General features: G+C 40.5%; 1 protein-coding gene across 4 annotated transcripts in view; it reads right to left on the reverse strand.

The window, feature by feature from the left end:
* Positions 1–6900, reverse strand: part of LOC132767329 (transducin-like enhancer protein 1) — an 83691-nt gene extending 76791 nt beyond the window's left edge. For 2 of the 4 annotated variants that reach the window (XM_060762154.2, XM_060762153.2), the window contains exons 1-4: positions 6129–6900; positions 2991–3091; positions 1030–1093; positions 496–540 (exon numbers count right to left, since the gene is read on the reverse strand). In XM_060762154.2, coding sequence (XP_060618137.1) covers positions 496–540; positions 1030–1093; positions 2991–3091; positions 6129–6200 — 282 coding nt within the window. In that variant the 5' untranslated portion in view covers positions 6201–6900. The remainder of the gene's footprint in view (positions 1–495; positions 541–1029; positions 1094–2990; positions 3092–6128) is intronic. The other 2 variants (XM_060762156.2, XM_060762155.2) reach the window with 1 other exon arrangement.
* Between the last annotated feature and the right edge of the window lie 14511 nt (positions 6901–21411).

The following is a 21411-nucleotide window of genomic DNA, read 5'->3' on the forward strand; positions in this document are numbered from 1 at the left end:
TGGGCAATCATTTAGCTTTTCTTCTCTTATGAGGTCCTTAGTGCCTTGTTCCAGTTCAATACTCTTTTTATTCACCATTATAGTGGCCATAAGTGTGAATTTTATGGGAACTTGCAAACTCAGTCATAACTAGAGCTTTCCAAGTCACTAATCTTTTCATGCTTTTAAATTGCTAGGATTTGAGCAGCCATCACCATATGCTGCACGGATATAAAAGACTAGGGAAGCAGATCCAAGGTTGAAACCAAAATGGAATTTCCTCCTAGAAATCCATTTCCTTGAAAGCATTTAACTTTAAGTGTCTTTGAAGCAATGGATAGTACCACAGCAATGCTAATTGTTTCCTACAGTGCTCATACAGCCAACAAGCAGCTTATAGAAAAGCTGTGTTTTACCTAAACCATCCCCAAACCTATTACAGGGCCAGTTTTAATTATAAACACAGAATCCCGTTTCAAAAAACACTACCAAATGAATCTTGTAGCAATTTCTTACCTGTTTGTGCATTTCAATATTTAATCCATATGACATTTCATAATACTGTAAAGAAGGGAGAGAAAAGTCTGTTAGACATAAGATTAGGAATAGCAACACTATCATGCACAAAATGGAGCAATTGTCTTGTGTCACTCGAAGGGCAGTCAGGGAAATATATTTCAGCTAAACATTAAGAATAATATACTGAGTCTGTTGGATAGTTGGAACAGTTTGCTTCAAGAAGCACTGGGCTCTCTTTTGCTTGAGGAATCTCTGCAGAAGTTAGGGCCCTTCCACACAGCCATATAACCCAGAATACCAAGGCAAAAAATCCCACAATATCTGCTTTGAACTGGGTTGTCGGAGTCCACACTGCCATATATTCTAGTTCAAAGCAGATAATGTGGGATTTTATTCAGCTGTGTGGAAGGAGCCTTAGAGACCTGTCAGTGCACTGCAGATCAGAGAGTTGCACTAGGTAGACTCCAAAGTCCTTCTAATATTGAATTTTATGTCATAATAAAAGAAAGAAGGAGCCAAGGTCGTACTTACCATCACATAGTGCCTCTGCATTTCTGTCTTTTCACTGGCCAGCTTCTCACATTCCAGTTTAAGGCTAGAAAGGGGAAAACAGGCATTCTTAGCTATGTCAGTTCAGGCATTTGCTTCTATTTGCATTTTGAAAAGGAAACTAGTTTGGGAAACTGTCATAGTACATACAGTGTAAATACACAGAGGCTTTACCACACTGCTTTCACATAGAACATTAAGCCTGAATACACAAAAGTACATAATATATATTCAGATCAAATTGCATACACAGACACACACTGACAGAAAACATGCACTTAATGGGAAAGCATGGTTGTTAGAAATACATTTCCAACATTCTTGCTCATGTGAGATTCAGAAAGATAGCAACCCCACTACAAAAATAAAATACTGATTTCTGAATAAAGGAGCTGTTCTTCAACTCTGAAACTGCATAATATTTTAGGACTCATAAGTACACTTTCATTTAGTATAAGGTTGTGGAACTGGGTTTTTTCATGAGAGAAAGCAACCATCTATTTGTATGTGTTCCTCACAACAGACCATAAATAATCACTAGGTACTTGTCCTTACCAAAATAGCTTCTGGGTGTTTTTTTAAAATCCTTTCATAATGAATACTGAAGTATAATTTCAGTGATACCATTAAGATATGTGTTTTATACATATGATTACTTGCTTTATACTCCTCCATTAGCCATGTATGCTTTTAAGTTGAAAGTAAATGAAACATATCTTAGGAATCCATAAACATTAACTTAGGACAAAGTCTTCCAGCGAACTTTATATGAGATTTATTTCTGAGTAAACATACATAGTTTGATGCTGGTCAACTGCAATCCAATGTACACTATTCATTACTATACCTCAATAGACACAGAACATTTGACTTTGCAGTGGTTGTTCAACCTCAAACAATTTTACACAGAATTAACATCAATAGAAATTTACTTGTAAAACTCTCACAACTGGGATTACAACCGGCGCTTACTCAAAATAGCCGCCTGAAGGACATTATGACAAATCCTTTAGAAAATTCAAGTACTCAAGTTTTGCTGCTATGATTAAAAGGTATTTGCAATCATATACTATAATACCTGATCTGCTCATGCCATCTTAAAACTTCTGTTTGATCATTACTTATCTGAATGGGCTTGATCTTTGAGTCAAGCCTGTGTACACAGAGTGCTCAAGCTGTGTAACACTTGCTTTCAGCTTTTTGTGTGTTGTTACAAATTAAGACAATACACGGAGAGCCATAAACCATTCTTAAAACTGATTTTTTACTTTGAAGTAATTTCTCTTGGACATGTTAACAATTAAGCATACTTATTGGTAAAATCTAATGCCCATTTTCATGGATGCAAGCTCCATGATGTGCACTTATTTGGGAGTAAGTCACACTGAATGTAGAGTGGCCCTTATGAAAGGAAGGACTCAGGGTCAGATTTTTCGAAGTCAAGATATGTAAGAATCCAAACACCATTTTGAAAACAAACAGGAAAACGACTCCTTTACTAGAACTGAGGGCATAGCAGTACCCTCTCTGCATTTAGAACATTTTAAATTGATTTTTCAAGCATTTAGTGGTGGAATGCTGGAATATGAGGACAGGAACAGAGTGATCAAATGTCAACTCAGACTCTTTCAAAGGCTTCCAAAGCAAATATTGACAGTTCCTGTGAAGCTCTGAAAGCACACGGGAGGGGGAGGGAGTGTTCACCTGAACTGCAGAAACTCCTACAAATAAAAACAATGGTTCACAATTTTTCCTCCCTTCTCCAACACTGAGTGACAGGCCTTAAACTGACTCCACACGCCACCACCTGGGCACAAACACTAAGTACATTTTGAAGAAGCCCAACACACCCCACTGAACAACCATAGGCAGAGCGATCTGGAATCCCAAAGCACAAGCAAAGGAACACAAGGGTGTCGATGACTTGCCCAGGCTGCACCCACCTGTGATACTGAGCTTGGAGGAACTGGAATTCTTCTTTGATTCGGTCTAGAGATTCCGGGATAGTGAACTTAAAGGACTGTCCTGCTGCCTGGTGTGGCGTCTGAAGTCCAGAATGCCATGAGGGAGAGAGAGAGACAAGTGAAAAAGGAGTCAACTTGTAAGGAGGAAGAGAGGAAGGCGACCCTTTAATCCCATGACCCAGGTTACCCTCCAGAACACAACCCAAGCAGGAAGGACAGAAGGCAACCACTCAGCATAACCACTCATGTCTAAGGACATGAAGCAGCCACGAGGCCAAGGTGGCATCAAATAACCCCTGAGGGATTTGAGCAGTGCTAGCCATCACACGCTTGATGTTTGTTTCCCTTTCTTTAAACACAAGCTCAGAATATTCAGCTAAGAGGCCTGTTCCCAAACACCTTGATACCCGTTCAGCAAACAGTTGTGGCATCTTCATTTCATCTGCTATCAGATTTTTAGGTGGAGGGAGGGTCTGTGGATCATTGGCTGCTGCCACCAGCAGCCTTCTCCAATTTCTACCCTCTGGGCAAGAGGAGAAGAGGACAGCCCCTCCCCTGTCATTATAGGCTAGTAGACAAACAAGTCTGGGAGTAAACAAAGGAGGAGACTCTCCTGCCCTCCCCTCCCCCCACTTCTGGGGAAGGTAGGCCAAAAAAAGGCAATTGAAGTTTTCCAAATGAGCCCCCAGGAAAGAGGGGGGGGCAACAATAATTCCAAGGAGTTTCCCAGGCCTTTGCCTCCCTTCCCTTGCTTCCATGTGCTCATCAAAGTCCTTTCAGTTCAGTTTTGTTAACACAGGGCTCACCACAAGCCACACTGAGAGCAAGAAACTGAGATTTAAAATACAGCCTGTCCCACAAAAAAGTATACATTTTTGTGGAACAGCAGCTACAGTGGGTTGCTGTGAGTTTTCCGGGCTGCATGGCCATGTTCCAGAAGCATTCTCTCCTGACGTTTTGCCTGCATCTATGGCAGGCATCCTCAGAGGTTGTGAGCTTGTTGTGAGCTTTGTTGGAAACAAGGCAAGTGGGGTTTATATATCTGTGGAGTAATGTCCAGGGTGGGAGAAAAGAACTCTCATCTTATGGAGGCAAGTGTGCATGTTGCAATTGGCCACCTTGATTAGCACTGAATAGCCTTGGAATAGTCAGGAAAGAATGCTTCCGGAAACATGGACCTACAGCCTGGAAAACCCACAGCAACCCAGTGATCCCAGCCATGAAAGCCTTCGACATCACAGCAACTAAAGTGCTTGTTTAAAGGCGAAGTAAATGCATTTATACGTTGTAATATGTTGTAAGCCACTTTGGGTCCCGTGAGGGAGAAAAACAGGATATAAATAAAGATTTGTTGTTGTCGTTGTTATTTGGAAGAGTAAATGTTATAGAGATTGAGAATCCCTTGTTAGAAAATCCGAAATGCTCCAAACTCCAAAAACATCCCACGGGTGTCTTGAGTGACAGACACCTTTGCTTCTGGGTGCCTCGGGCATACCCAAACTTTGTTCCATGCACAAAAAATATTGTATAGAAAATTACCTCCATTTTAAAATACAAAACACTGCATAGAAAAGTAACTTCAGACTAAGTGCATATGTATGGAACAGCAATTAATTTCATGTTCAGGCTTTGGGTCCCACCTCCAAGATCTCTCAGCAGTCCAATGTTTCAAAATCCCCCCACCAAACAATTCCCAACCAAATATTAAGCATTCGAGTGACCTGCTCCAATACCACATCTATATAATGCCATAGCATATGCCAACTTGGAGCAACTTGGACTCTCCAGGGGTTTTGGACTCAAACTTCCACCATTCCTAACAGTCTCAGGCCCATTTCTTATCTCCACCTCAGCCGCTTAAGCACCCTAGACATTATTCCACAAATAGACAGATAGATAGATGATAAACCCCACTTGCTTAAGCGGCTGAGGGGGAAAAGGAAAGGGCCTGAGGCTGTTAGGAATTGTGGGAGTTGAAGTCCAAAACACACCAAGGGCCCAAACTGGCCCATGCCTGATATATATACTATGTGTGTATTCTATCTGTACACATGCAGAGACACACTAGTTTGGGGGATATTTTAGTATGTATCCCAATGGGTGAGTCATTATACTATAGAGTGAATGTAGCCCATGACTGATAATGTATGTACACTCCCTCTCTGTCTCTCTCTATACACACACGCGCGCACACACACAAACTAGTTTGGGGGTATTTTAGTATCACAATGGGTGACTGATTCTACACTGTAGAGTGAATGAAGCCCATGCCTTATATATATATACACACACACACCATATATATACTATACACACACACTAGTTGAGGGGCATTTTAGTAACCCAATGGGTGAATCATTCCACACTGTAGAGGCTGTATGGCCATCTGTCAGGGGTGCTTTGAATGCAATATTCCTGCTTCTAGGCACGGGGTTGGACTGGATGGCCCATGAGGTCTCTTCCAACTCTATGATTCTATGAATGCTGTCCATGCCTGATATTTATACTATATATATATCACACACACTAGTTTGGGTAATATATATATGCACACTACTTTGGGGGGTATTTTAGTATCCCAATGGGTGATACACACACATACTATACATATATACATATACACATACATACATATATATACATATAATATATATATATATATATATATATATATATATATATATATATATCTCACACTAGTTTGGGGGTATTTTAGTATCCCAATGGGTGATACACACACACACACACTAGTTGAGGGATATTTTAGTATCCCAATGGGTGAATCATTCTACACTGTGAATGCAGCTTGGGATCCCGGGAGTTGTAGTTTTCTCGGGGCACATCTACACCAGGCATGGTCCAACTTGGGCCCTCCCTCCAGGAGTTTTTGACTCCAACTCCCACCATTCCTAACAGCCTCAGGCCCCTTCCTTTTCCCCCTCGGCCGAGTCCAAAACTCCCTGGAGGGAGGACCCATAATGTTTCAAAGGGATTGAAGTTTCCAAGGTTCATGCGCGCTTATCCATTTCTACGGGAAGCATTGCCCGCACAATAATATTATGATCAGTCACCACCATCACCATCCCAGAGGTAAAGGGTAGTTAGGATATACGTTACATTATAGAGAAGACACGCGTGTTGGTGGGGAGAGCGGGGGCCACTTACGGGGTGCCGGCTTTGGGGGAACATGGCTGTGGGGGAAAGGCAGCTCCCCAAGTCCTCCTCCTCCTTCCGAAGTTTTCAGGCCCGAAGCGAAGCCCTGGCGCTCAGCCTCTGCGGCTCCGCATCCTCCCGGCGCCTTTGTTCCTTCCTTCCTTCCTTCAAGAGGGGAAAAGAGGCCCAGAGCGGGCTTCGAACCCGGAGAGAGCGAGACGCGGCCTTCCTTCCTTCTTTCCTTCTCTCTTGCCTTGCCTTCGGCTCCAACTTAACAAGCCAGGAAACGGGACGAAAAGCGAGGCTGTTTTGTTTTCTTTCTTTCCCCGAAGGAATCAAATATGGAGGATCTCCCAACACGGCTCCAAACCACCAAACAAAAGCCCCGCGCCGTCCAAGGCAAGGCCGAGGCCACACTGGGGTTATTATCCCAAAGCGAGGAGAGAAAGGCGCCGCAGCAGCAGCAGGAGCAGAAGCCGCCTCATCCCCGTCGGGCCGCTCCTCTCTCTCGTCTCCTTCTTCTTCTTTCCCTCAAGTTCGTTCCCTCGGAAACACACATCCAAAGCAAGGGAATCAGATACGAAATAGATCCGAAATAATAGAAAAGGACAAAAGGGGGGAGGGGAGGGAGGGAGGGAGAGCAAGAACTCCGCGGGACAACGCAACTCAATAAACGGCACCCAACGTCTCCTCCGCCCGCGCTGGTTACATTAACACGCGGTTTCACACTCCTCGAGCTAACCAGGCTCCTCGGCCCCGCCCCGAAAGCGGATCGCAGCCAATGGGGTGCTCGGGTACCAACGTGGGGCTGTGACGGGACACCAATGAGAGGGCCGCTTTGGCAACTCAACGCCGCCCCCTTCGCCCCGACTCTGTCCCCGCCCCTCCTCCTTTTCCGAGGAAGGCTTTCGAGGCTGAGCGAGGCTGAGCGGCAGGACCCCTCCGAGCGAGCCAATGGGAGGCGGTGGAACGCTCAGACAGGGGAAGGTCGGGGAGAAGGAGAGTGGCGAGGCGGAGGTGTCAATCAAAGTAACGTGGGGCAGTGAGAGAGAAAGAAGGAGAAGGAGAGAGAAAGAGATGACTATATGGGGCTCTCCTCCTCCTCCCCTCCACCTCCGCCCCGCTTTCTCTTTTATTATTATTATTCCTTTACCTTGCCCGGCTCCCTCTCTCTCTCTCTCTCTCGAAATCTGTGGAAATAACACAGGGAGATAAATAATGCATCCCTGGTCCAGGACAGGCAAGGGCTGGAGGAGCCAGGTGGAGGCTGCCCTGTTTAAGCGGATGGAAGGACGAAAGGAGGCAGAAGAGATTCCCCTTCCGTTTGTCAGAAGGAACCAGAGGGCCACCAAGAGGAATGAGGCCCCGTTTACATATATATCTCTCTCTGTGAACACATTTATATTTATAACGGCGGTCCAAGCAGTCATGCTGGCCACATGTCCTTGGAGGTGTCTATGGACAACGCAGGCTCTTCGGCTTAGAAATGGAGATGAGCAGCGCATCCCAGAGTCGGACATGACTGGACTTAATGTCAGGGGAATACCTTTACCTATACATTTATATATACTTTCATTATATATATATATATATATATATATATATATATATATATATAGTGGAGCAGGCAGGCCCGTAGCCAGGATTTCGTGGGGGGGGGGGGGGGGCTGAATTTTTTTCAGGCTGAGTCTGAGTGAAAGAGGGTCTACCCTAGCAAACCTTTTGTATCGTTACTTCAGTACCCCCATGCATATGGGATATATTGAGTATGGTGATCAGATCATGATATCAATAAACATAACAGTTTAAATAATGCACCAGTAAGGCCTTTTTGCGAACCACCATGAGAATTTCCGGGGGGGGGGGGGGGCTGAAGCCCCCTGAGGCCCCCCCCCCCCCCCCCACATGCCTGGGAGCAGGCATCCTCAAACTAATAATAATAATAACACTTTATTTGTACCCCACTACCATCTCCCCAAGGGACTCGGTGCGGCTTACATGAGGCCAAGCCCAAATACAACAATACAAGCAATAATAACAACAATACAAGCAATTAAAATAAAAAACATGGACAATACAATAATGCAACATTAACAATAAGACCACACGATTAAAAACGATGGGAAGGCCAAATGTAAAATTAAAATTGAAAATAATGCTGGAATATGGGCGCAAAAAGTGATGGGGCGTTTGTGGAAAACATACAAGCAGACCTAAAAAATATTAAGTGCTTTGGCGGACAAAGTGCAATGGGATCATTATTCTGGGGAGGCTCCTCCTAAAAACTGCGGCCCTCCAACTGTTTGAGCCTTCAACTCCCAGAATTCCTGATAATTGAACAAGCTCATTTGAGAACAGTTGCAGTAGAGTCTCGCTTATCCAACCTTCGCTCATCCAACGTTCTGTATTATCCCTTCGGGGGGATATAAATATAGGGTGGGGTATAAATATAGGAAATAAATAAATAAAACGCAGTCTGCCTCCCACCCGGATCCACCGCTGTTTCAAAACATTGCAATGTTTTGGTGCTAAATTTATAAATACAGCCATTACTCCATAATATTACCATATATTGAACTGCCTTTTCTGTCCATTTGTTGCAAAACATGATGTTTTGGTGCTTAAATTGTAAAATCTTGATGTAATTTGATGTTTAATAGGCATTTCCTTAATCCCTCCTTATTATCCAACGTTTTCGCTTATCCAGCGTTCAGCTGGTCCATTTACGTGGGATAAGCAAGACTCTACTGTATGTGCTGCTTTGCTTGAGGGTATCTTGTTGGAAATATATTCTTTTGGGTCTTCCAGGGCTGATTCAACTAATCCTTCATGAAAAGGTAGTACAGGTTGCTACTGTATTATTGTTGTTGCATTTTGGGTTTCTTTTTCTCTAGTCCTTTGCCACAGACTGGCAACCAATGTGTTGTGAACTAGGACTGGCTACTGACCACCACTTTAATCTTGTAATAATGATACTATAATAATGTACTCTACTGTACATACATATACACCAGGCATGGGCAAACTTCAGCCCTCCAGGTGTTTTGGACTTTGACTCCCACAATTCCTAACAGCAGGTCCAAAACATGTGGAGGGTTGAAGTTTGCCTATGTCTGATCTAACCTAACATCCCATATAATTATAATAATCATTATCATCACCATTTTATTACTTATCCACCTCTCCTCGTGGCTCAAGGTGGGCTACAACATAGCTAAAAACACATAATCATCACAAACATTATATAAAATACACATATTAAAATGTATTTCTGCAAAATGCCAATATTAAAAATACACAGAGCAGAGATTAAAATACAATGAACACAACACATGATTCAAACTATCCAGGTAGGAGTGTGTATGTGTATATGTGTATATGTGTGTGTGTGTGTGTGTGTGTGTAGAGAGAGAGAGAGAGTAAAGGTTTCCCCTTTACCCTTTGGAGTGGTGCGCATCTCCATTTCTAATCCGGAGAGCCAGAGTTGTCTGTAGACACCTCCAAGGTCATGTGGCTAGCATGACTGCATGGAGCACCATTACCTTCCTGCTGAAGTGGTACCTATTGATCTACTCACATTTGGATGTTTTAGAACTGCTAGGTTGGCAGAAGCTGGGCCTAATAGCGGGAGCTCATCCCGTCCTGAATTTGAACCACTGACTTTTTGGTCAGCAAGTTCTGCAGCTTAGCAGTTTAACCTGCTGCACCACCATAGCCCCTTCATACAGAATAGAAGGTCATAATTCAGAGATCATGCTTATTTCAGTAATAGCTAAATATTCTGCATAATAATAACTTTTAAATAGCTACATGAGCAATTGTTTGCTATTAAACAAAGGACTGATTGAAAGTGTTCACAGATCTAAGGATCACTGCAGCTGCTGGAGTCTTTTAAGAGTTCGTATGGATCTAAGGGAAAGAGAAGAAATCAGGTTGGCAGAAGCCGGGCCTAACAGCGAGAGCTCACCCTGCTCCCCAAATTCAAACAGCCAACCTTCTGGTCAGCAAGTTCAGCAGCTCAGTGGTTTAACCCACTGCGGCACCAGGGGGTCCATACACACATATATACATGTACACATAAACACACACACTCGTATTTATAATACAAATGCTCGCATACTCTCAGCTAACCAGTACTCTCAATCTGAACTTTTAAGCAAGTGACAAAAAATAGAAGAAATCACACTTTAAATAAACATTAAAATGCATGTATGTATGTATGTTACTGTAAAAGTGTGCTAACATTCAGTTTGTCTGTACTGTATTTGTCTTTCTTTCTTTCTTTGCTATATTTCAATATTAATATCGTCAACATAGAGTTTTCAGCAGTTGTATAGTATTAGGCCTATTTTTAAGATTGCAGCCAGACCACGATCTTTTACCAGGGAAGGCTAAATTGGCTGTATGGATCTTTTAATTAATGACCATTGCTATATTTTATTGATTCTATTGATCTTGTTATTTTTATATGTTTCGTTTTAAATGTGTTGCTGGTTTTAATTTTGCTATATTGTATTTTATATGTTGTATGGCACCATTGTGTGCTTGTAACCCATCGTGAGTCCCTTTTTGGGAGATGGTGGCAGGGAATAAATAAATAATTATTATTATTATTATTATTAACTCTGAAGAAACAAGAAACTACATTTCTCGAATATTCAGGCAGACGACCTCGTCAGAGATTCTTAACTAGTCCATGGCCTTGTTTTCTTTAAAAGGGATTATCTTTTAAAGGACTATCTTTTAAGGGATTAAAATTAAATCTCAGTGCAGACTGACTCATCCTTTGTAAGCTTCCCTGTCCAGGCGCTGTGTTGATCCTCCCACCCCTTGAAGAACTTGCAAAGGTAAACAAAGTCTTAGGGTGCGTCTATACTGTAGAATGAATGCATTTTGAGATAGAATGAATGCAGTTTAACACCATGTTAACTGCCATGGCTCGGTGCTGTGAAATCATGAGAGCTGTAGTTTTACAGGCATTTAGCCTTCTCTGCCAACAAGTGCTGGTACCTCACCAAACTACATATCCCAAGATTCCATAATACAAAGCCATGGCTGTTAAACTGCACTAATTATACAGTGTAGATAGGCCAGGGCAGGAATGACTCCAGAGCTCCCATTGTCCTTTGCCTGCAATGGGAATGCTGGGACTTGCACTCCAATCATTATTGGAATCCTGTCCTCCCCTTTCAGAGAAGATTTGCTATGGTGCCATCAAGCCACCACATTCCTGTCCCTGCACTTCATTAGGGCTTCAGAAGAGATTGTAAAAACAGTGTAGAAAACAACCTGAGGAGACATCCAGAAGAATCATTTCATAGTAAAAGGGCACCATGGGTAAAAATAAAGGTTTCTCCTTGACATTAAGTCTAGTCCTGTCAGACTCTGGGGGGTGGTGCTCATCTCCCTTTCGAAGCTGAATTGCTGGCGTTGTCCTCCAAGGCTGATATGACTGCATGGAGCACCATTACTTTCCCGCTAAAATGGTAACTATTATCTACTCACATTTGCATGTTTTCAAACTTCTAGCTGGGCAGAAGCTAGGACTAACAGCAGGAACTCACCCCTCTACCCAGATTTGAACCACTAACCTTTCGGTCAGCAAATTCTGCAACTTAGCTTTTTAATCCACTGCACCACGCAGGCATTTTTCTCCTTTGATAAGAAAAAATAATGGAAGAAACAATGGGGAATGTGCAGAAGGGCCAACAAGTCAAGTGAAGACCTTCTCGTCTAGTGAACTTCCATGAAGGAGGCAGCATGAAATAAAGAAAAAGGCCAACCTGCCTTTTAATGAGTATAACAGGATGCTTTTGATAGGAAAACCCCAACATTTAAACTTTATTCGGAGAAGTGTTACATAAGCAGAAGAAGTGTAACCCAATGCCAAAGGACATATTGGTGGGTCTTTTCACCTAATTTATATACGGACTATTCCATAGAACAATGTCCAAAGGGCTATTGTGTGCAGAGTGTCTCAATGTTAGTTTTATTTTCTCAAAACCTGAAATTCACCAATGAGAGCCTGGAGCACAAAATGCACATTTAAATCCAAATGCCTGGTTTGAATTGGATTATATGACAGTGTAGAATGCACAGCTTTTGGATCTATGTTCATTTGGCCTTATTAATGTCTCACGTATGTTTTTTTAAAGAACTGATTTTACCCCTTCTAGACTGTCCATATAATCCAGAATCTGATCCCAGGTTATCGGCTTATCCTAAATTATATGGCAATGGACATTCATATAATCCAAAGCAGATAACCCGAGGTCAGATCCTGAGATATAAGGACAGTATAGAAGGGGCCTTATTCACACTCACTTTTGGAAGGAGGATAAAAACTCCTTAGTCACCGAGTTGATGAAGTCTTTTAATATCATCTTATAAATCAAATCCTTCATGAGTGTAAATGGCAAATTTCACATATGCTGCAATGAGGTCAAGATATAATTCCATTTGATCCTTCATGGTGTCCAAGACGCCATTTATTTACATCTAGTATAAATTCTATTCCTTCCCAAAACGTGTTCTAATTATATTGTTTTTACTGAATTTGCTACTGACATATTCAATACTCTTTTTTTTAAAAAAAACCCACTTGGAAAAAAAAACAGTATCGTGGTAACATTTCACCCTATGCTCAAGTGGGGTTAGTATGGGTTTAATTTTACACAATGACTCACGGTGGTGACACTACACTTGACACTTTGGAGTGTTCCCATGCAACAGCCTCCAAGTGTTGCCAAAAAGATGCAGACCAAGCGGGGAAACAGAAAGTCATCTGCATTCTCCGTATGGGAGGCAAAGAGAGGGCACTGTTAATTCAAAAGGGTATAGATTTCTGCATATCTCTGTCACATGCACCTTGGCAAAGGAAAATATATTTACTTGTCTTTACAAGTCATACAAAGCTCAGCTGAGTCATTTTAAAGCTTATCACTTTAATCAGTGGTTTTCAAGTTATGTTGTGGGTTTCTCAGAAGCTTATCAGGGATTTCATAATGAGATAATAGACACATTTCTTTGAAAGACTCCTTGGCACCAAACACTGCTGATCTTCAGCAGCAGGGAATGCTGAGTTTGCTCCAAGGTGTATCCAATGCAATGATAAGCTCCAATAGGCCTGGTAAGTGCCCTATATGACTTGGCCAGAAAAGGATTGAAGAAACCTTGACCTCTAGTTTGTTTTGAAATTCAGATGCCAGAAGCTCCAGTCAAAATAAAGGATTATGGTGTTTGCAATTCAAAATATGTTAGGGGATTTAGGAGTCTCTTACACTGCCATATAATCCAGATGATCAAAGCAGATAATCCACATTATATGCTTTGAACTAGATTATGTGAGTCTACACTGCCTGTCTGGAAGGGCCCTGTGTCAAGTTCTGGGCACCACAATTCAAGAAGTATATTGATAAACTGGAACATTCCCAGAGAAAAGCGACCAAAATGATCAAAGGCCTCGAAGACTATGAGGAGTGGCTTAGGGAGCTGGGTATGTTTAGCTTGGAAAAAAGAAGGCTGAGAGAGCATGTGATAGCCATGTTTAAATATTTCAGAGGATGGCAGACACTGGGGGCAATTGAGTCAAACTGCAGACAAATAGATCCCACCTAAACATTAGGAAAAACTTCCTGATGGTAAGAGTGTGACAATGGAATATGCTGATTTGAAGTATGGTAGAATCTCCTATGGAGGCTTTTTAAAGATAAGCTAGATGGCAATCTGTCAGGAGGACTTTGATTGTGTGTCCCTGAATGGCAGGAATTGGAATGCATAGTGCCTGTGGTCTCTTCCAGTTCTATCGTTCTATGAGTCTATGGTACCACATCAAAACTAGAACATTCTGAAGTAGATACAACAAATGACATGGAAATATTGAGACAATAGACAGAAATTTGTGTTTGAAATCACGTGGTCAGGTGTCTGAGGATGGAAAACACTACATTATATATGCAATTACACTACCTGTTGTACCAGATGAAGAATGTAACACTTTCTGCTGTTTTTACCAATCTCAGCTGTGAACACAGACATCAGTCCTACCTGTAGTCCCAATTGCAGGCCCATTGACACAAGTCTTAAATGGGAGTCAACATTTCTGCATATATCCTATTCATTCAGCGAGTCTGCTGCAGTTGGGAGTGGCAATATGATTCAAGGCTGTGACTCCTTCATAACAGGTAGAAGAGTAAGTACATGCTTAGGTCTGCAATTGTATATGCTTTTGCCATGAGTCATTAATATTAATGGTGCTTACTTCTAAGTAGACTTGCACAGGCTTGCCGCTATCCAGTGGTGTTCCCATGATGTGGGATAGTGGCTACTGATGGACATCATACAGCTGTTTGCGAGACCTCAGAAGTACGAAGCAGCACTTCCGAGTGGGTGCCATAACTAGTCTTTCCACTGTCTCACACACACCTTTACTTTGTTTTTTATAGCAAAGTGCTGCCTAAAATTAAATAGAGAAATAAATGTTTTTCAAATGAATGAAGAGTGGAGGATGCTGCCACAGAAGCATCTGGACCTCATGTGGGAGGTAAGATCAAAGGCCATTGGCATGCTTTGCCCACCAATAACCCCAATGACTTCATTGCAGTGAGGTAGCAGATGGGTAATGAGTTCTTCACAACATCATGTGATAGAGACTGTCACCAAAGGCTACTGTGCCGATTGCCATCTCTGTGCAATGAAGTCCTATGAATGAAGAACCAGTTTTAGAGTAGAGTTATGATAGTGATGTTTCAGTTAACCTGCTGGCACACGCTGCTAGTATGAACTCAATAGATCATTCAAATAACATATTTTGCAATATGAAGATGAGGTTTCTCCCTTCCGCACCCCAGACTTGCTCATACTTCTGGGGGTGCTATGTAATTAATCAAATTGAAATTTGATGAAATTATTGATGGAGTGTAATTTTAGCAGGGCATGTTCTAACACATCCTAATGGCACATCCTGTTGATCGTGTTCTTCCAAACACATGCTTTTGAGCTACTTGAGATTTCTCATACCAGAAAGCATTTCCCCCATCCAGTTTTCTACTGTTGAAATGACAGTGGGAAATCACTGGGATATTTCAAGCCATAAATGCTGGCTCATTTACATATTTAACAAATTATTCCTGTTCAACATAATTTGATGGTTGGTTGGTAAAAAAATCTGTTCTTTATTATATTGATTCACACATTAAATTGGGGACAGCTTTACTGTGACCGATTAAGGAGTATAAAAGCATTGCTACAGCACACACACACACACACTTTCCAAGATGCTTTCAGTTGTTATCTCACCCATGAATGGATTTAGACAATACATTTCTCTACCACTGCTAAGTGTCCTGTTCAGTTCCTGTGCATATCCCACCCACACAGCAGATATATACATATGGAAATAGGTTGTGCATATGATTAACTACACAGCACACTGTTTCGACCATGAAGTCTATTGCATACTGGACCCTTTCAGATATCCAAGTTTTATATCATTCTCAGTTCTACAGGAACCATGTTCCTTTTGTGGATGGGAAAAGACACTGAATTATTCTCAAAACCAAACACCTTATATTTGCATGTTGTGGCAAATATAAGGACAAATATTTACACTGTCTACATTTGCATAATTAATATTCCACTGACCAGGATTGTATAGCTCAGACTGTGACAGTTTTTGAAAAAAAGAGTCTATTGTTCAAAAGCTGGGCTTAGGTGCTGCCTTGGGAAAAGAAGTGATCAGCACTAATGTTGGCATTACGGAAGCCACACCAAACCATTTACCAAAGTGGAGTCATCTTCGCACAAAGAAACCCCATTCCCCTATAATGAAACTGTGCATTTTGAACATCGGTTGATCTTAATAAGTGGAATTGACCAAATTATGGTGTCATTTAAAATACCATCTCATTCTACTTTTCGTAGGTTGGAACTCTACAGCTACATACACTTGTAGGCAGTCAACAATTCAACCTACAGACTGATTATAGTCATTTTGTCTAGTGAATTAAAAGCACCATCTAAAACTGATATCGCAAATAATGTAACTTTGCACTTATGAGCTAAAAGATATATACGGTGAGCCTTTATTTGTCTTTGCACCAAATTAGCTACATCTTGAATATGAATAGTCTGACAGTTATATAATGGTTGCAGCTATTATGTAAAAATCCTATAGAGAATTTTTTTTCTACTCTCAATAGAATATAACTTAAATGAAAATGTCTAAATGGCAAGTTAGTATAATTCTCAGAGAACAAAAATTATGTATTTCTCTATTTCTACATTATATGGAATAGAGTCTGTCTTAAGAATGGCAGACAGTGAAATCTTATATACATTCACCCAGAATTCAAACAACCATCCTCTCTATTAGCCAGTGGGATTTACACCCAGGAAGTCCAAGTTACAATAAATAGAAACCACAGCTCTGAGTGTGGTGATAGGCACGCATGGAGGGCTTTCAAATATAGGGTTGTGATAAATCAAAAATTGAATTGATGGCAAACAGCAGTAGAAAAAACAACAACAATACCATGAGTATTGGATTTCAGACTTGCTTTCTGAAAAAAATGGCTAATATTCCATTCAAGTAACTTGAATTATTACTTCAAAGTTGTTTGGAAAGACCAATGGCAATATATGCCATGCTGTCAAATATATACAGATTTTATGATTTAATGCTCTTGTAATAGTTACTTTCAGGTGTTAATAGCATATTAGAATGAGTATGTTTATTTTCTACATATGCATTTGTAAATAAATTGGTGGGACAAGATTTATTATAGATTCTAAATCTCATCTGGGAATCTTTGAGTGCATGTTGAGATGTTGACAACTCCAGAGAAACATGTACATGTCTAAAATCTAAAATCAAATATTTGATTTAAATACACATTTTATGAGGTTAATACTGAAGTGTAAAAAACTCTTTTTCACATTAGATGTTGAATTAATTGAATCAGTCATGAAGAAAAAACACTTTTGAGACAAAAGGAGAATTTTTATTCTCCTTTCTGAATGCCCTGATCCAGATTTGTTTATTTCCGTCTGCTCAAAAACCACTTGGTTATTCATGAACATGATGGCTGCGATTAGCTACGGTCAACTGGACTGTATTTCCAGAGTGACTGCTTGGGCCTAAATCAAAAGTTGTTACACTTTTATAAACATACAAATACTTTCTGATTTAACAAGGTTGTAACTTGCTTGGGCTGATTTTGTGGTGCCTGGAGGAACACTAATGAAGAACATAATTTGAAACTTCATGGAGTTTAAGGTCATACCTTCTCCTTGATTCTCCTGCCAGGATAATTGCAGCACACAACATTTTCACACAATTATTTCAAAAGGCAGGGAGAGAGCGAGAAATGGAGACATACCAGTAACTGCAAACTTGAGGATAAATAATCCCATTGAATCTTTTGTGTAAATAAAATAGAAACTGTTTATGGATTATTTTTTTTAGCTATAAGACATCCCAAAATGTAATAATATGTAATTATAGTCACTAGAAATTTTACTTGGATTTTTTAGTAGGATCTTTAATGATAGAATCCCCACCGCAGTTTTCATTTCTGTCAAATTACTTATATGATCTTTTATCTTTTTTTCTTCCTTGTTTTTGTTTTTTCTCTCCTCTCCTACTTTGTTGCAACTAAAAGGAAAAGGAAATAGTAGTAATAGTAATAGTAGAGTAGTAGTAAGGGACCTCTTCCATTTGCATTTTTATAATCCATTTTCACAATGCTTTGGTCTGTGGCTGCATCTACACCATAGAATTTACACACTTTGACATTATCTGAATTGTCAAGTCTCAATGTCAGTGGTTCTCAACCTCTGAGCCGCAGCCCAGCAGTGGGCCGAGAGAACGAAAACCCGGTCCATGAACCTCCTTCCTCTTTATTTATTTTACTTTATTTATTTTATTTCCGCTCCTTTCTGCAATGCTAACTAGCCCCACCCCTTTTGTTGGAAAGTGATCCCTGGTCAAAGTGGTCCCCGATCAAGTGGTCCCTGTTTATTTATTTACAATATTTGTATACCGTCTTTCTCAGCCTGAAGGTGATTCTAGGCGCTTTACAGTCGGCAACAATTCAATGCCCAAATACCATAAAATACAATTAAAAATATTTACCATATAGTATAAAAATCATACAGAACCAATAAAAACATGGTCCCTGTTCAAGTGGGCCCTGGTCAAGTGGGCCCTGGTCAAAGAGAGTCCTGATCAAGTGGGCCCTGGTCAAAAAAGGTTGGGAACCACTGCTCATTGCAATGGAATGCTTGAATTTTTAGCTTAATGAGACACCAGCACTACTTGGCAGAGAAGGCTAAAGACCTTGCAAAAACAACAACTCCCATGACCCCATAGTATTAAAATTATGTCAATTTGCATTAATTTTACAGTATAGATGCACCCCTTATCATAATCATAGAGTTGGAAGAGACCTCATGGGCCATTCAGTCCAGCCCCCCGCCGAGCAGGAAAATGACATTCAAAGCAGCCCGGCAGATAGCCATCCAACCTCTGCTTAAAAGCCTCCAAAGAAGAAACAAGAATGGAGTGGCTGTCTTAGATTGCTTTAAAAGCCATGAAGTGTTTCATGGTTAGACTTCATGCATCTGGGGTGGGGGGTGGGGGGGGAGCAAATCAGTATGTTGTTCTGTGAAAGAAAGTAAAATAGACCACAGTAAATTTATTTCAGTCTAGTTTGCATGGCAGGACTAACAAGTAAATTGTGCCTTGTGTTAATCAGTGAAAGACAGTGCTATTTGCATTTTTTAAATCATTATTAATTCTATTTGTAATTTAACTCTCTTCCAAGATGTTCCACAGTTCTCAATGTTCCTTTTATCTTCAGAACAGTTCTGTCAAGTAGGTTAGCTTGGAAATTTGTTGAACTTTTGTCTTGTTTCTGGCCTGCTCCTCAGTCTTTTCTTTCTCATTTGTTTGCTTTATTAACATAGGACCATTCCAGTGTCTATGATGGAACAGTCTAATCCAAATGGCAGACCAAAGTCTAACAAGATTACCACGTGTGACAGAGTCCAGATGAAACACTGCAATGAAAAGCCATGTGCTGCTAGTTCCTAAAAGCACATTCTCACCCCCTTGGTTCTTCTGCTTTAGCAGCATTAGTCAATCATTGTGCATCTTAATGCAACCTTGATGTTTTGATCTCAGGAAAAGTGGAGAGAGATGAATATAGGAAGGAAGAAAAAAAGAAGGAAAGAAAGTGAGGGGGTTGAGTGTGAGAGAAGGAAACAGTAGCAGGGATCATGAGCACTTAAAACATAAATAAGATCAGCTCCAAAGACTCTTTTCTGGTTTCACACAATATGGTAAAATTAGAGATTGCAGGAAACCAAGAGAATTAAATTGGGAACACTTGAAGAAAAACGACCTGGTTTTGTGAAAATGACACATTGACTGGCCAGTGTGGTATTTTCTCCCCCCGCCCCCCCTTTTAAAAGAAATCCAACAATTTCTTTGTTGAGGCATAGATCAAAAGAGGCCGCATATGTTTTCATTTTGTTCTAAGCCAAACTGGAAAATTACATCCAGATGTTTAATAGGCATTCTGTTGGCTTTTTTTCCATTCTTTCCCCCCTTCTCTTCCCTTACATTGATTAGATATGTTGGGACTGTTTACTTACAAGTGTAGCTGGATCATTAGCTAATGCAAAAAATGTTTGCAGTTAGTTGCTAATTAGGTCTTTTGAAAGCCTTCCATGCTTGTGAACAATTTGTACAGTGGTCCAAAAGAGATGAAGAAGTCCCAGTAGTTCAGAGGTTACTCTCCTTTGTGTGTCTGGGTGAAAATATGTGTCCCGTTCCCCAGGCTTTTTTCTTTTCTTTTTTCTTTTCTTTTCTTTTTCTTTTTTTCCTTTTTTTTCCTTTTTTTGACTGCAGGAACTGATGTTTGATCCTAATAGGTTGAAGTGCAAATAAATTAGGAACAGACCACACACATATGCAGATACTCACTTCGGTAATAATAGTTCCTTTTTGAAAAATCCTAACATGTGTTGTATGCATGACAAGAAAAATGTGGTAAACTTTGAACCATAATATTATCACATTCAGATAATTTTGGAGCATACTTTAGAGACAGATGGGGAAGTCATTTATGATAAATTAGTATACTTGAATTCATTACTGTAGCACTTATAATTAAAGCAGCTCCTTTACAACTTCAGTACCTTTCCAAAGTACTTAGAAACCATTTTTAAAGAGAGAGAGGAATAGAGAGACTTTTTTGAGATGCAAAGGATTTAAAAAGACAAAAAGATGAACAGAATCTTAGAGTCTGGAGAGAATTTTTCCCCCCGCTATGTGAGTCTGCTTTGCCATATGAAAGCCCTAGGAAATATGGTGGGGAATAGTTATTTTAGAATAAATATGAAATAAATAAAATTTGAGAAAGGTGTCAGAGATATTAACCATCATGGTATTGCCAAAGAAATTGCTTTAGACTCCATGGCTCCAATCTGATAACCTTTTCCATGCAACATCACCTTTCGGAGATACTTGACACAGTGAGTAATTTGTGTAATAAAGACCACCTGGCAATGCATCCTTTTCTTTCTCCCCTGGTATCTGCCTGAGTTGCCTGAGTAAAAGGCTGCTGCTAAACGCCTGTAACATTTATGTTTCCACCCTGCCTCACTCTCTCTCTCTCTTCTTTTGATGCTTTTGCTTGTTTACTTGGGTTTTCCCCCTTGTCGTTGTTTTACTTAACATCAGCCTGGAGATGTGCCTTAGGGGAATTTGGAAGCTTGCTCACTTCTTCGAGACATTTTAATTAGTCCTACTAAAGGAATTATTTTCTACTGTTTAATAAATGTACTGAATGCTTCTGTTATTTTTCATTCCCCACTCCTCACAGACCAACATGATTACTTGCCATTTGTCTACAGGATATCGGTGGTATTGTCTGCACCAATCCAGGTACAGTTTTCCAGAGCAAAGTATGAGATTCAAAATAAGATCTGCATGCAAATATGCAAACGGCTATTATTAAAATATGTTTAGTTTAAATAAAGTGAAGAATTTAATAGCATGTCTAGATCACCTTACCAGAGAAAAAGAGATCAATGTGTTGTTGAAAGCTAAGAAACAGGAATTCCAGACAGCAACAATCAAGTGCCAATGTGTTGTCGAAGGCTTTCATGGCCAGAATCTCCTGATGTTTCGCCTACATCTATGGCAGGCATCTTCAGGAATTGTGAGATTTTTTACATCAGC

Source organism: Anolis sagrei, chromosome 2 (assembly GCF_037176765.1).
Source record: "Anolis sagrei isolate rAnoSag1 chromosome 2, rAnoSag1.mat, whole genome shotgun sequence".
In the NCBI taxonomy this organism is placed as follows: Eukaryota; Metazoa; Chordata; class Lepidosauria; order Squamata; family Dactyloidae; genus Anolis; species Anolis sagrei.